The sequence below is a fragment of the Pseudochaenichthys georgianus genome, chromosome 20, assembly GCF_902827115.2.
Source record: "Pseudochaenichthys georgianus chromosome 20, fPseGeo1.2, whole genome shotgun sequence".
NCBI classification, from domain to species: Eukaryota; Metazoa; Chordata; class Actinopteri; order Perciformes; family Channichthyidae; genus Pseudochaenichthys; species Pseudochaenichthys georgianus.
In genome coordinates this window covers 13,571,159-13,587,407 of record NC_047522.1, presented here as the reverse complement: position 1 = coordinate 13,587,407, position 16,249 = coordinate 13,571,159, and the positions used below count along the sequence as shown (strand labels likewise).

Sequence of the window (16,249 nt, the reverse complement as noted above, 5' to 3'; positions counted from 1 at the left end):
CAGATGAATTGCTAAATTGCATCTGAGAGTGATTTAAAAGTCAAAGAAGATTCAAAATGTCAATTATAATCCTTTTATCGGAATGAAGTATGAATGAATTTATAGTATGAATATATGCCTAAATCAACTGAAAGTATGTTAATCATCATGTCATTGGTCAACAATTGAATAAGGGTAAGGGTCTTTATGCACGGTGCTGTCCATACAACCTGTTTTATAACCTGACAGTGTGACATCACCCTCTGTGTAATTGTCCTCTTGCCCTACAATGATGGTCACATCATCTTGGCCTCCTCCCATTTTAAATCCTGACCCACTTTTCTGTGGCAGGACATTTATTTTTAGCATATTACTATATCCCACCTGGTTCCCTTTTTGTGTCTGGGACTAAAATAAAAAGGTTTTTTCTCATGGATTTAGAAGTTGGATAAGAAGCTGTTCCCTATCTTGCATAGGGCCCATTGTGTTTTTGTTCATTTGATACACTGCTGTTGACATTCAGAGTAAGACCTGTCACAACAATCCTAAGCATATACTGTGAACACACTGTATTATAATATATCTTGCTATATTCGCGACTGGGTTAAAAATGGCCGTTTTGGAAATATAATCCCATATTTACCCTCTTTATAGGAGATAGTCCTACCTGTGTCACCTGATAGCAGCAGGTTATATTAAGGTCTGTTATGTCCCGTTGGAGAGGGGAGGAATTGATGCACACGATGCCTTTACCGTCACATATTGTGTCCTTTGTCGGACGATTTTGGCTTGCAACGATTATGAAAACAACATAATCTAAATAAAATGATTCTTTTTTTTCTTTTCGTTTTTATTATTATTTTTAAAAAAATGTATTGGTTTTTCAGTTGAATTATACTTACAGTTCAGGGTAGTCCATTATTAAAAACATACTGTTCACATTTTTTTTTCAATAAATAAATGGATGTTTTCAAAGTAAATGAATAATCGTTTTTAATAATCTTGATATCAATTATTGACCCAAATAATCGAGATTAGGATTTTTGCCATAATCGAGCAGCCCTACTCTTCACCCTTTTCTTATCTCTAATTTTCTTCTTTTTATAGAATGCAGTCTTCACCAGCCATGACCTCATCAGCAGGAAGATCAAAGAGTACAACACCTTGATGAGGTAAGGGGGCAAGGGAGGTCACATCAAGAAAGGAAGTGGAGAAAGTTAAAGAGAACTTAACACATTGCTGGATAAGTTAGCAACGATTGGAAAGCTAATGTTGTGTTCATGTCATACCCAGCCCGACAGGAAGCAAGACAGAGCCATCACCCAAACCTTCACGCCAGTCACTGAGCATCAGACACACACTGCTGGGAGGGAAGGGGGACACCAAAGCAACAAGCCCAACCACACCCAAATCTGAGCAGGAGAGGAAGAACATGCACAAAGGTATGAAAACCAAACAATTTGATATATTTGACACCCACCAAATCTGTTACATTTAAAAGTAACAATAGTCTAAATGTCATACTTCATGTACTGTGTGTTTCTCTGTGCACTCAGATGACACAAGCCCTCCCAAGGACAAAGGGACATGGAGGAAGGGCATCCCGGGGCTGATGAGGAAACCTTTTGAGAAGAAACCGTCTCCAGGAGTCACGTTTGGAGTGAGGCTGGACGATTGTCCTCCTGCACTGAACAACAAGGTCTGCAATGACTTGAACAAATCGTTATTTTCAGATGATGCTTTAGATGCAATAAGGTAAAGACTCTTTTCATTCCTCTGCATTGTAGTTTGTGCCCCTGATCGTGGAGGTGTGTTGTAACCTGGTGGAGGACAGGGGGTTGGAGTACACAGGCATATACAGAGTGCCTGGAAACAACGCAGCAATCTCACACATGCAGGAGGAGCTCAATAACAAGGGCATGAACGATATCGATATCCAGGATGATGTGAGTGGTCGATCGATCTTTGTTGCTTTATTTAAACTCACCTTGGAGTTTCATATTCTACAGTGGTGCCTGTAATGTGTCTGGGACTGATACAAATGTAGGGGGGTGTGACCTATTCTTCTGTTCTTGTGTGCTTAGAAATCATCTTACATCTAATATGTCTCTCATATCCTACTCTCGTGTTTTACAGAAATGGAGGGACCTGAATGTGATCAGCAGTTTGCTAAAGTCCTTCTTCCGTAAACTTCCAGAGCCATTATTCACTAATGGTAAGTTGCTTTTTTCCTAGTAGTGCACGCCACCTAGTGGTCATAAATGAGAACTACAAACCAGGACATCTGTGAATGCATTTCGATCCACCTCCCGCCTGATTTTTTCATTTCTGTGTGCAGATAGGTACGGAGATTTTATAGAAGCCAACAGAACAGTAGACCCAGTGGAGAGACTCAAAGTGCTAAAGAGGCTGGTGAGTTGCCTTGACAATACATGTTGTGCTATTATTATTATACATTATCCCTTTTTTTATTCTTAGGGTTACAGTTAGACTTATTTATTAGTATGCATTTGGAGTAAAGCTTAGGAAGTCTTCATAGTCAAAGTCCTCATGAAATGCAACATCGTTTTGTGTTTGTTTATCTTTCTCTGCTTATTGCATCATTTCTCTGTTTCTTTTACCAGCTTCATGAGTTGCCGGATCATCATTACGAGACCCTCAAGTTCCTCTCAGCTCATCTCAAAACTGTGGCTGACAACTCAGACAAGAATAAGGTAGATATATAACTTTATACATTTACTTATTATGTTTTGATGAGAGAAATTTAATTTGATTAAAATGGTTTTATTGTATGTTAGATGGAACCAAGAAACCTTGCCATCGTGTTTGGTCCCACGCTGGTGCGCACCACAGAGGACAACATGACACATATGGTGACACACATGCCCGACCAGTACAGGATAGTGGAGGCCCTCATTCAGAACGTGAGCATTAACAGCAATTATAGACATTAAACCACATATTCACATGTAAAACAGAGAACACTTCATTGTAATGCTTCTTTTCTTTCCTATAGTATCACTGGTTTTTCACTGAAGAAGGAAATGAAGATCCAGCGGTGGGTTCAGGCTTCACTGCCAATTATTTTGTTATGTCCTCTTTTTAGAGCTGAATTCAATTCAAAATACATGATTGCAATTGTACGTATATGAGTTCTCATTCATAACACTCCGTTCGATGTCTCACTATGGGATGCGCCTCATCGCGGAGCAAACAGAAGCATCAATCTCATTACGCCAATCCTGATTGGCTGGTGATCTTGACGTCAGCGTCAGGGAAATCACCCCCTATAAGTAGCTTGCGCCACAACGCATGCGTCATTCAAACACCTCTTCTCGCTTCAGAGCACATCTCTACAGTAGCCGGACAAGCTTAACGGTCCACAGACTGAACCCAAATACCCATTTCGGTCGACGGGCGCTCGCTGGCTACTCCTTCTTCTTCGCAGGAAGACGGTAGTACTAACGCCGTTAGTATTCAAATCGACCTCGCCCTTCTCTTCCCCGGAAAGTAAGGTAGGTCCGATTTTTTAAGCTAGCAACACACCTGTTGCTAACTCGCTCCCTCTCTATCGACACCACGGTAGCGAGGACGTTTTTTTCTTTTCTCTTCTCCACAGAGGAAGAAAGGATTAAAGGAGCATACTGTCACACCAGTCAGTATTCTCCGGGAATAAAAGACCCACACCGTCCTTTTCTCCGGATTAAGGACAGGGTGGTAACATCTTTTTCTCCCATCGAGAGCAGGCCCTCTCCACGCCACGAGGCGAACAAGATGGACGCCCCTCTCCCTCACACCAGAGGAGTCAGGGACTCGGTGGCTCGACTCTGCGGGCCCTCTCCACGCCACGAGGCGAACAAGATGGACGCCCCTCTCCCGTACACCAGAGGAGTCAGGGACTCGGTCCTCACGCTTTACCAAGCTGGGGCTCCCGGTTAGACCTCACCATGGTCTCACCCGCGGAGGATGTCCTCGAGCTGGACTACGAGGAGGACGAAGAAGAGGACGCCTTGGCATTCCTCCTGTCCGAGTCGGATGAACAGGAAGAGAACACCTTCATGTCATCGGCTCAGGCTGCAAAGCCTTGAGCGAGGGCTGCTCTCCCGGGCGATAGCACACCAGCTCCGCCCGGTCTGAGCATGGACCTGCAGGCCGTGTGTAAACGCGCTGCGGCCAGACTCGACGTCCCATGGCCTGAAATGGCCAAGGAGACCTCCAGGTCCCGCTACGAGGGGAAACATTTTCCCCAAGCAGCGCGGACAAAGAGTCAACTCCTTCCAGTCTTCCCGAAGATGTTGGATGAGGTGTCGGTCTCGTGGAGAGACCGGCCCTTCAGCAACAAGGTCCCAATCCAGGGTGCCTCCTCCCTAGACTGTGACGGAATGGAGAAGCTCGGCCTGCTCCGCATACCGCCCATGGAACCGCCCGTCACCAAGCAGGAACCCCACGCTGCCAGCAAAGTCGGACCGATTTCAGTCGACAATGACTGAAAGGTCCTACAAAGCTGCAGCGTTGTCCGCCAGGGCCCTGAATGTGTCCTCGCTGCTAACCACTTACCAAGCGGAGCTCTGCGAGGACCTGTCGGGTAACGCGGGGGCAGCCACTCTGAACGAGATGGCAGCGGTCATGGACATTTGTCTCCGTGTCCAACGCTGCGCCGTCCAGGCCACGGGCAAGGCAATGGGGATCATGGTGGTGCAGGAAAGAGCGAGATGGCTCAACCTCACCAACCTCCCAGACCGGGAAAAGGAGGATGTGCTGGATATGCCCATCGTTCCCGAGGGAATTTCCGGCTCCGCTCTCGCCTCCATGCAAAGGAGGTGTGAGTCGAAGAAGAAGGAGGACGAGGCACTCCACCTCTGCCTCCCTCGAAGGGTCCAGCCGCTGCCTTCGCAGCAGCAGTCCTTCGCAGCAGCAGTCCTTCGCAGCAGCAGCCCTTTCGGCCAAGCTGCCTCAAACTCTGCTCGGTTTAAAGCACCGAAGACGCAGAGGTCGCAGCCCGCCCCGAGTCCCCAGCCCAGACTGGAGACAAGGGCAAGCTGGCCTAGAAAATCTCCGGTTCCGGCTGCAGCTCAGGCGCAGCCAACCCAGACATTCGGCCAGCAGTCGAGGAAGAAGAAGCGAGCGGCGTGACAGCTTCTCCCCTCTGTGACAGAGCTGGAAGTTCACGGTTCCCCAGCTCTGAATGTGTTCCCGCCGCCTCGAGAGATGCCTCAACACCATCCTCAAGTCCGCACAAACACATGTCACACATTGGTTGATTCTTCTGTTATAAAACATTTGCCGCTGACGCATCCAGGCTTCAGGCCGAGGGCGTAGCTCAAACAAATTAAAAGAAAATCAATAAACAGCCCGTCAACTGTTCCCCTTCTGAGAGCAGCTACGGCATCTCTCAAAAGGCGGATTACTGGCGGGTCTGTGAAGGCACCACGCACATGCGCAGTGCCGGCTGGGGCTTTAAGGGCACCACCGTCACGCGCATGCGCAGTGTCGGTGGGTATTGTCGAAAAGGGGCACCACTGTGTTCAGACACTAGAGGGCCCCATAACACAACAAATAGAGACTCAGAGGGGAGGAGATGTGACATCTCCGCTGGCTCTAAGGAGCATACAGTGGAAGATGCTCACATCATCTGCTTGGGTTTTCAAGACAGTAACACAGGGCTACACACTCCAATTCGCTGTCACCCCCCCTCGCTACTCGGGCATTCTGCACTCGCAGGCCCGAGGAGAGTCAGCCCTCATTCTGGAGAAAGAGATTCTCTCACTCCTAGAAAAGAGGGCTATATCTATTGTACCCGCCGAGCAGAGTCAGGGCGGCTTCTATTCCAAGTACTTCCTCGTTCCCAAACGGGGAGGGAACGGAATTCGGCCAATACTTGATTTGAGGGCTCTGAACAAATATCTAAAAAGATATAAGTTCAGAATGCTCACTCACACATCTCTGCTGGGGCTCGTGCGACAAAACGACTAGTTTACATCAGTCGACCTGAAAGATGCGTATTTTCATTTTATTAAAAGTCTCCTATTATACTATTTCTAGGCCTATATTATAGGTCTTAGATATATAAAAGACATGAGTGTTTTGCTCAGAATACCAAAAAGATCACCCATTCTAGCCATGCCTCATACCCCTCTATTTCAGCCCTGTTAGAGAAGTGCTGATTCTGGGTCCGTAGCTTTCAATTTTGCATAAAAGGGGGCCTTTAAAGCAACCCGTTTACACAAATGTTTAGCTTTTAGCGCTACAAATCTCTCTTCAACGTTCTTGTGAATCTGGTCCTCACTGTGTTTCAGACTATGTCCCATTATGGGAGTGCGGTGGAGTCTCAGCCCGTCCCCAACATCGACCACCTGCTCACCAACATCGGCCGTACGGGCACCTCGCAGGGTGAAGTATCAGGTAACGTGCTGCCTTTGGCAGACCGACTCTTTGGTGGGTTCACCTTTCTCTACCCTTTTCTCTGCTGAGTCAAACAGGGAACGGTGTGTAATCCAGTTACAAATGTTGATGATAACGCTGCTTCTTCCCTAGGCCACGCCTCCTCTTTTGCTTCTTTGGCTGTTGCCATTAGATAGAAATGTCTATGGCTAACCATGAGTCCAAATGCCTGTGTGGGTTTCAGTGGGCAATTTACTTGCATCAATAAGAGTTAAAAGGATGCAATAAATTGTTTTGCTTCCTCATTTGCTTTAAGAGATCTGTCCCCCCTACTCGATATTTAACATATTTCGATTTTTCTTTTTTATTCCCCCTATCCCTTAAACACCCGTTTTAGTTAAACTCCACAACCGGGCTGTTTTTTCTCCCTCCCTTTTTCCTGCCTACTGTTGCACTTATAAGGCATGTTCTTTCCCACGTCAGAAATAGATGTTTTTACAGTGAAAGGCGACCTCTGATTCCTCTGTCTCTAGTGAGGCTCTGTCGGGTGTCCTAAAGGCTTTCCCAGCATTCACACATACTGATCTTGACACAGGCCAAGTGGGAGGAGTCTATCACACCATGATGACACTGATGGACTCTATAATGTCCGTGATGGACAGCTGGAACTGTAGGAAGAAGGAGGATTGTTGCCCGCAGTGTAGCTGCCTAGTCTGCAGGAACCCGCAGTTCTGTTAAGTGCCAAAGACAGAAAGAAAAAAAGCAATAAAGAAAGAAACCGTGAGGAAGAGATGAATCGGAGCGGCTACACGGTACTGTGCAGTCTCCGGTGTTGTGGGTTTTCTATCAGTTATACCTAACAAAGGCCGGTGCCACTGTCTCTCCGCTGTCTCTCCTTACTGTCTCGCAAGCTCGCCAACAGGAGAGATAGCATGGTATGGTTCCTACGTCTCTAGTCAGTGTGCACTTGCATCATCTGTATTGTAAGGGGTGTATAGGGGGGCTCGGCTATGTCACACAAACAAAGAAAAACAAATTTTAGCTAGCAGGATGAGATGAAGTAGATATGATTACAGAGCAGGTGAGGACTGATCTTAGGTGTTCCTTGCTGACACTCTCTCTCTCATGTAGTGTCCCCTCTTTTCATATAGCTAGCCCCTCTGTGACCCCCCTGTCACTTATTATTGTCACTGTTATATTTTGGTTTCCTCCATTGCCGTCTCTGTCATCACTGTGTCGTTGTTGTCATTGCAGCTCGTGTCACTTTCAGCTTAAAAAGCAGGAAATCAGGGGTTTTGTATAGCTTATCGGTTGACACATGCGTAACTTGGTTTTCAGTGACTTATTCATATCAAGATTTTGACACATTTTAGAGTCTACAATGACACATAATAAATGTGATGATCCAAATGTTTTCAGTTCAATTGAAGAATGTATTGTCAGGCTAATTCTACCTAGATAAACCTTTTAAACCTCAGGGGGAGATCAGATGAATACCATATCTGTAACGTTTCCTTTTTGGAGGATGATATGGTTTTCACATACTTTTGTTACAGAAAAAACTAGTCTTTTTAGGTGAAAATGTTAATGAAATAAAAAAATTAAAAAACGTATTTGACACTTAAATGTGTACAAAATACTCAGCCTTTTCTAGTAGTGGTTTCAGATGTTTCCCACCAATGTATACATGTTACAATTGGGTTCACGTCTGCATACCTGGATATCCATCACCATCCTTGTGTTGCATGGAACATTATCTGCGTGTCGTGTTTGTCGCTAAAGTTGCACTCAGTATCACTAAGAAACATAAGAACAGTTTATAACTATCTTTACTTGGCGTGTGTTGTGGAAGAACGTCACATGTAGATGTGGACCTGAGTGCAACGTAGAGCTCATCTGCCCTGTGTGAAGCATGGCCTGTCGTCTGCTCGTGTGTGTGTGTGTGTGTGTGTGTGTGTGTGTGTGTGTGTGTGTGTGTGTGTGTGCCCACGCGTCTCGTCTGCTGTGTTTTCAATCCCCTTCTCATCAACATTGTTCTCTTTTACTTTCTTTTCCTCCCTGATTCATTTCCCCCGTTGCACCTTGTACATGTGGCCATCTTAGTTTTGAAATCATCTAACATGTCCTTCTCTTTTACCCACAGATTCACCCACTAGTGACTCAGCGAAATCAAAGGTGAGTGTGTGTGTGTGCGCTGTGTTAACCCTCTCAGGCCACTGTCTGTAGGATGACAGGAGGTAGGTGATAAGTAGGAAAGAATGCTTCCAACACCAGACAAGATCAGCATAAAAAAAAACTACATTTAAACAGTTTTTTCACATGCAAAAAAACCGTACCTCCTGTGCTTTGTCTTGGCCCAATGCAGATGGTTTTGGCTGACGCGCCGAGTGTAGTTATACAACTTTTCTGCTTCTACCCTAATATAATCATTTGAAAAAAAATGGTGGTGCACACTTGCATTTAAGAAGTTAGAAGCAACAGCTATCTACAAAAACAAGCGTTGTCTTTTTTCTATCATAGTGCTATAGTTCACAATTCAAATTGGCATACCTCAAATTGGATATGTTACAGCCCAACACAGATAGCAAATACATTGTTGTTTGCCTCGTGGCCTGCTCAAAAGATTGCTCCTCCTAGGCGGGAAATAACTAGTGTCTGCATGATTGGAAATACTTTCTACTAAAGGAATAGTCCTCATGAAAACGGTTGACAGTGGCTCTTCTAGAGGATCCAGTATAGATTTGACTGGGAGTGTTTCTGTTTAGCTTTTAAAAATGTAATTCCTCAATGATGTGAGCACCACACTTTACACTTCATTTAGATCTATAGTATCAGGTTGCAAGCAGAAATCCATTCCTAAAGGATATATCAAAACAATATGAATGGGTGAATACCATCAGGGCTTAGTGAGATCTTCCATTTTAAATGATTAATCATTTGTTCATGACACATTGAACGTAACATGTGTGGCTGAAGAGCTCAGGATTGTGCAGCAGTCGTTCATGAAGAGACAAAATAAATGTTTAAGATTGTGTCATTATCTAAAGCAAGCCTTTCATCACTGCTCGGCTTTTTTGTGGCTGCTTTCCTTCAGCTTTTAAACAAGTCATGCGAGAGCCCAGGCTTGCGTAGGGATGCTTCAGTCCATGCTACTGCTTCTCCTGCTTCTCCATTAAGGCTGGAATGGAAACAATAATGTGCTTCCTGTTAATGACACCTGCTAATGTTCCTCTCTCTGTCTGTCCACTTCTCTGGTTTGTGTTGCGTCACGGGAGCAGGTGGAGTACAGGTTTCTAGGCAGGGGTGAAGGGGTTTTTGTTCTCTTTGTGTTTCTCAGCATCAGAAATACTCATGTACTCAAATGGTGTCTTCTTCTTTCTGCAGGGTTCCTGGGGCTCAGGGAAGGACCAGTGCAGCCGAGAGCTCCTGGTCTCCTCCATCTTTGCTGCAGCCAGCCGCAAAAGAAAGAAATCAAAGGAGAAGCCGCAGCATAGCAGCTCAGATGACGATCTGGATTCAGTTTTTACCAAGAAGGAAATCACTGGACAGAATCCGAACCACCTCCAGATTGAGGTACTGAGCGACAGTCGTCCTAGCCCCAACGCAAAACCCAACGCTAAGCAACCAGAGGAGAGGAAAGAGAACGGGAGAGCTGTGGAGATCACACCTAAAGCCAAGAGAGAGCACAGAAACTCCTTGTTCCTGAAGGAGAAGACTCCACCCAGACCCTCACCTTCCCCAAAGATCTCAGGCCCCCAAACAGCTCCTCAGAGGAAGTCCTCCTCTGTGTCGGACCCCCCATCCTGGCTTGATGAGAACACCTCCGGGACCACGAGTTCTGGAGTGTCTCTGTCCCGCTCGAGGCCCAAAAAGTGGACTGGAGCATCTCCTGATCTTCCTGCTGGAGCGAGTGTCGGACTGGCTTCAAGTCAAGGGGCGTCCGCGGGCGCAGAGGTGAGCTCCATCACCTCTGACTACTCCACCACTTCCTCCATCACGTTCCTGACCGGAGCCGAGTCCAGCATCCTCAGTCCGGAGCTGCAGTGTGGGGAGGAGGCCGACGACGAGCGCAGTGAGCTCATCAGCGAGGGGCGACCCATGGAGACGGACAGTGAGAGTGACTTCCCGGTGTTCGCCCCGAGCGGAGGCAGCAGCCAATCTACACCCTGCCCAGAAGACAAGAGTGAAGCAAGAGGAAGTGGAGCAGCAGAGGGGAGTGCCGCGCCCAAAATGGAAGTGCGACGCCTCTTCCCGTCGCAGAGGATGATTGAGTGCGACACGCTCTCCAGAAGGTGGTCTCTGAGACAGAAAACAGACAGTGAGTCGTCAGTGGAGGGTGTTTCTGGAAGTGGAGAGCGTAGCGAGAGCAGGTCGGAGTCTTCCACCAGGCTCTCTCGAGTTCTGGAGGTGATGAAGAAAGGCCGGTCGACAAGCAGCCTCAGCTCGTCTTCACGCAGCGAGTCGGAACGTGCCGAACCAGCCTGGCACGTAAAAATCACCGAGCGGCTCAAGTTGAGGTTACGCACATCTGCGGACGACATGTTCACCCAGAAGAACCGAGGCACGGAGGCTCGAGGGAAGAAGAAGAACATCCGCCGGAGACACACCATGGGCGGGCAGAGGGACTTCGCAGAGCTGGCGGTCATCAACGACTGGAGGGAGCAGGGAGGGGTGGACCAGACCGCCGATCTGTCCGCTCTGGACCGCCTCAAGCCCAGATGTTCCTCTCAGGACTTCTCCATCCAGAACTGGATCACAAGAGAGCGATGTAGAGGATCGAATTCAAGTGTCGAGGTCGCGCCTAAAGCCCTCCCGGAGGACCAAGAAGCCCAGGAAGTAGCTTCTGGAAGACCCCCTCCTCCATCTGAGTCTCCGAGCGTACAGCCACCAGCGGGGGAGCAAGTGAACGGTAGCGGGCTGCAAAGTAAAAACAAAGCCAGCCTCGGGGCGGACCCTCACCCACACAAACTGTCCGGGGCACAGGTTGTACGCTCACGGTTCTACCAGTATCTGTGAAACGGTGGTGTGTAAAACGGAATGAATGTGTAAATGTACGAATGTGGGTATTTTAGCTAAGGTTACTGCACAATATTTTTTCTACAAAGTATACTTTATGTATCTACTGTACATACTGTGTATATGCTTATGTGATTGTTACTGGAATAATGCTGAAGAGATGTTTATGTGTGAAACTCCATACTGGAACAGACGTGGACAAAACTTCCTCCTGCAAGATCGGACCCTACCAATGTGACTTTGTTAATAAGGGGTGAAGAAATGGACTTATGAAAAGCAACAGGGTCAACTTGACTACAACTGAATGCAGGAGGAAGGTTTTTTTTATGGAATCATGGTTCAGTTCTTCCTATTATAAGCGGTATGAAGAATGTATTATTCTCTTTGGACTAACACTAGTTTTTTTTGTGACAATATTGTCATTTTCAAACCAATATGTATGTGTTTTTTGCCTGTACTTGAAGTATGTGGATATAACTGAGGGCTGCTTTCTGAGCTGGGTGCTGTGGGAAGTTTCTTTTTTCACAGCACAGTCACAACAGCCAGATATTAGCTTGATGGACTGGAGAATTATTATAGTTTTATCAAATAAAAACTGACAAACAGTAATGAAATGCTGATACTATAGTATGTAATGCTTGGTACAGTAGTTTTCTTTTCAAAACTTTGTCCAGTTATAGTAAGTTTTTACACGGTTTTTTTATCTCAAAAAGAAAAAGTGCCTATTTTTTTCATTTTTTAAGAGCGTTTTTACCCACAGTTGAAAAGACAAAACCTTTTTAGGAAAAACAATAATCACAGGCATTCCAGAGATGTTTTTTTGTCGTGAGGTCTTTCCTGTTATTAGTTAAACTCACATCAAGCGGAGCTTTGAGATGTATGTCAGTGTTTCATTATAGTTTTACTCCAAACCCCCCCCCCCCCCCCTCCCCTTGTATGCAGTAAAATGCATGGGCGCTTAAAACCTGGGAGAATAAACAATAAGTTATCTTTAAAACTGCATGAAACAATGTTTTCTGTTCAGTAAACATCTTGCCTGTTTCCAGCAAAACATGGGTGTGCAATGCCCTTCTCAACAAACACTGGAAATAAATAATCTTTATTAGATGTTTGTGTCTGTTTGTCTTCATTTCTTTACACCCTAGAAACCTTTATGCATAAATGAGTAGAATTTGCCCCAAAACAATAGTACACTCGTACTATCTTTACTAAGTGGGTCACATTGATTATGTGCAAAAATGTACATAACAAATACATATAATGATATCATATATATATATATATAGGTACGTAATACATTACATTATACATTATCATTAATACATTGTAGTTGTTATTACAGTATATTATATTATTATAATCTATATAAAATATATTAATATTACATTTCAAATATATATAATATATTTTAACAATGACAGAATATTATACTGTAATAAAAGCTACAATATATTTAAAAGTAATGTATCTATGTGTAAATGTGTTGTAGTTTTTATAACAGTTTAATACTGTCATTACTTGAAAAGGTACTAGATTTGTAGTACCTATACATTATTAAATAAATATTAAAAATGATGTCCGTCAAAATGCATTATCAGACCATTTTTGAGGTGACAGAACACAATAGAAGAATTGCAGTGATTTACATAATTGTCACATATTTTGACACTTTGATTGTTAATTGGTAAACTGCATAGATATGTTCTAATGCATCTTACATATACAATTATAAAATGTCTCTGTAAAAGAGATGTTTAAAAAGTATATAGTACGTCAGTTAAAATCCACTGTTTAGTTACTGCATGACATGTCTAAAGGGAAAGGGAGGGTAGTATGCTTCTGTTAAAATAGGTAAGGCTGCAAAATAAATAGCATTCAATGTCTAGTACGTAAAACACTGATGAAACAATATAAGCAATAGCTGTGTATTCATTCACACTCAACAAGTGTCTACAAAAAATGTGTAGTTGAGTTATGGAAGAGGGCGTGGACAAGTACTCAGATCTTGTAGTAAAGTAAAAGTAGAAGTACCAGGGCAGGAATACTCTGTTACAAGTAAAAGCAATCAAAATCTTACTCAAGTAAAAGTGTACAAGTATTGGCATCAAAATATACTTAGTAAAATGTAGTAATTGTGCAAATTAGCCTATTTCAGAATAGTTTATTATATGTTTTGATTATAATGATTGATGCATTTAAGTGTTGGTAAAGGTGGTAAAGGTGCAGCTTGTTTTAATTTATTTGTATACTGCAGGGTAGCTTCTGAATTTACTCCAGGTGTAACTGAAGTCTGATTTAAGTTTTGTTTGTATACATTATTGATACAAATCTGCAAAGTAACTAAAGATATTTAATAAATGTAGTGGAGTAAAAGTACACTATTCACCTCTGAATTGTAGTGGACTGAAATGTGAAAGTAGCACAAATTTGAAATACTCAAGTAAAGTACAAGTCTCTCAAAGGTGTACTTAAGTTCAGTCCTTGAGTAAATGTACTTAGTTACTTTATACCACTGACCCACTCCAATGAAAAATAACTATGCTCAGTGCATGGTGCATCCCTAAGTATCTACAACAAACGGATCACATGGTATGAACTCAGCTCTATCCCTCAGCCTTGACTCTCTAGCCCCCCTCAAAACCCGGACTGTCTCCTTCACCCGTTCGGCCCCTTGGTTCACCACTGAACTCTGAAACCCTGAAGGCTTCTGGTCGTCGGCTAGAGAGACTCAAAACAAGAACTGACCTCGCCGTCCACCGCGAAGCATACCAGGACCATGTAAAGGCCTACAAAGAAGGCCTCTCCCTGGCTAGGTCTTCGTACTACTCCACCATCATTGGTATCCAACAATCCCAACCGAGAATGCTGTTCTCAACCATAAACCGGCTTCTCCGCCCCCTTGATCCCCCCCATCCTCCAGGTGTTCTTGATCTCTGCTCGAAGTTTCTGGATTTCTTCCAGGCAAAAGTTGATTCCATCCACCAGCAGCTTCTGGTGCCTGGCCCCCCCCTACTTCAACCGCACCCCAGCCACTAGGTATTACTCGTCCACCTAGGTGTTGCCTCTCCACCTTCTCCCCAGTGGATGTCATCCAAATTACCAAGCTGGTTACTAAGGCCAAGACCTGCTCTCTTGACCCCATGCCCACAGCCTTGGTCAAGGTAGCTCTATCCACCATCTGCCCCATCATTGTTGACATTGTGAACTTGTCCCTGTCTTCTGGCACAGTCCCACCCTGCCTCAAAACTGCCTCAGTCTCTCCAATCCTGAAGAAGCCTGGCTTGGACCCGGAGGACCTCAACAACCACCAGCCGATCTCAAACCTCCCATTCGTGAGCAAGATCTTGGAAAGAGTAGTTGCCACACAACTGCAACACCACATGTCACTGCATGAGCTCTACGAACCCCTCCAGTCTGGCTTCAGACCATTTCACAGTACTGATACTGCCCTCATCAAAATCATAAACTACCTCCTCATCGCATCTGATTCTGGCCTCATCAGCATTCTCATCCTCCTGGACCTCTCAGCAGCCTTCGATAGCATATCCTATTCCATCCTCCTCAGCCGCCTGTCTGACTACCTTGGCCTCAGTGACACAGCTCTTGCCTGGTTCGAGTCCTACCTGTCTAACAGGAAAAACGTTGTCACCATCAGTGACTGCAGCTCCCCTCCCGCCCCAGTCAACCAAGGTGTACCTCAAGGCTCTGTGCTTGGACCCCTCCTATTCAATATCTACATGCTCCCACTTGGTCAAATCAACAGCAATAAAACAGAGCTCATGATTGTGGCTCCAAAGACGCAGCTCCAGAAGGTTGGAGACCTGCTTCTCTCCATTGACGGCTGCTCCATCTCCCCGTCCACTGAAGTCCGCAATCTGGGAGTCATCCTGGACACCACCCAGGCGCACGTCAAATCTGTCACCAAATCCGCCTTCTACCACCTAAAAAACATTGCCAGAATCCGGGCTTCACTCTCTGACTCTGTGGCAGAAACCCTTGTACCCTTGTACACGCCTTCATTACATTGCAATGGAGTCCTGTCCGGGGTTCCCAGCAAAACCCTGGATAGGCTCCAATACGTCCAGAACTCTGCCGCCAGGCTTCTCACCCACACCAAGCCATGGCACCATATCACCCCCACCCTCATCCACCTACTCTGGCTGCCGGTCAAGTCCCGGATTCAATACAAAACACTCATCCTCATGTACAAGTCCCTCCATTCCCTCGCCCCCCAGTACTTATCGGACCTCCTCCATCCCTACACCCCTTATCGGAGTCTGCGGTCCTCAGACACGGGCCTGCTCTCCATCCCCCGCTCTCGCCTCCGAACTGTTGGTGACAGGGCATTCAGTGTTGCGGCCCCCACCCTCTGGAATGCACTTCCTGCCGAGATCCGTAATGCTGCCTCCCTGGACATCTTCAAATCATCACTAACACACCTGTTCACCCTGGCCTTCGGGCCCTAGCCCTTTTCTGGTCCCCCGGCTTCCTTTATTTATTTATTTGGTTTGCCCGTTGATTGTCTGTTTGTTTTGTTTGTCCACCATGTACAGCGACCTTGAGTCCCTTGAAAGGCGCTATATAAATATCATTTATTATTATTATTATTATTATGAAAAGGCCAACACTTACGTGTATAGGGCGTCCTAATGACAAATAAGTACATATTAGAGTCTATAGATAATTTGGCCATAGTACTGGAATCCTTTCAGAAGTTAAACTCTTTTGTGTTATTGGGTCTGACTGTCACTCACCCTTTTTGCACAACAACCCACACGTTGTTCGATGGATGTGTTGTACTCTTAGTGCTGTCCCGGCCGGACACACCACTGAGTCATGGGACAGGTATGTTTTCCACATCGGCTCCCCTATG

The 16,249-nt window shown here is 45.4% G+C and overlaps 1 protein-coding gene across 5 annotated transcripts in view; it reads left to right on the top strand.

Moving 5' to 3' along the window:
- Positions 1–12,457, top strand: part of arhgap21a (Rho GTPase activating protein 21a) — a 95,246-nt gene extending 82,789 nt beyond the window's left edge. For all 5 annotated transcript variants that reach the window (XM_034108368.2, XM_034108367.2, XM_034108366.2 and 2 more), the window contains 12 exons: positions 1,087–1,151; positions 1,273–1,421; positions 1,536–1,678; positions 1,767–1,925; positions 2,116–2,194; positions 2,318–2,391; positions 2,604–2,693; positions 2,778–2,903; positions 2,996–3,037; positions 6,276–6,381; positions 8,504–8,535; positions 9,745–12,457. In XM_034108368.2, the coding sequence (XP_033964259.1) occupies positions 1,087–1,151; positions 1,273–1,421; positions 1,536–1,678; positions 1,767–1,925; positions 2,116–2,194; positions 2,318–2,391; positions 2,604–2,693; positions 2,778–2,903; positions 2,996–3,037; positions 6,276–6,381; positions 8,504–8,535; positions 9,745–11,376 (2,697 nt within the window). In that variant the 3' untranslated portion in view covers positions 11,377–12,457. The remainder of the gene's footprint in view (positions 1–1,086; positions 1,152–1,272; positions 1,422–1,535; positions 1,679–1,766; positions 1,926–2,115; positions 2,195–2,317; positions 2,392–2,603; positions 2,694–2,777; positions 2,904–2,995; positions 3,038–6,275; positions 6,382–8,503; positions 8,536–9,744) is intronic.
- The last annotated feature ends 3,792 nt before the right edge of the window (positions 12,458–16,249 follow it).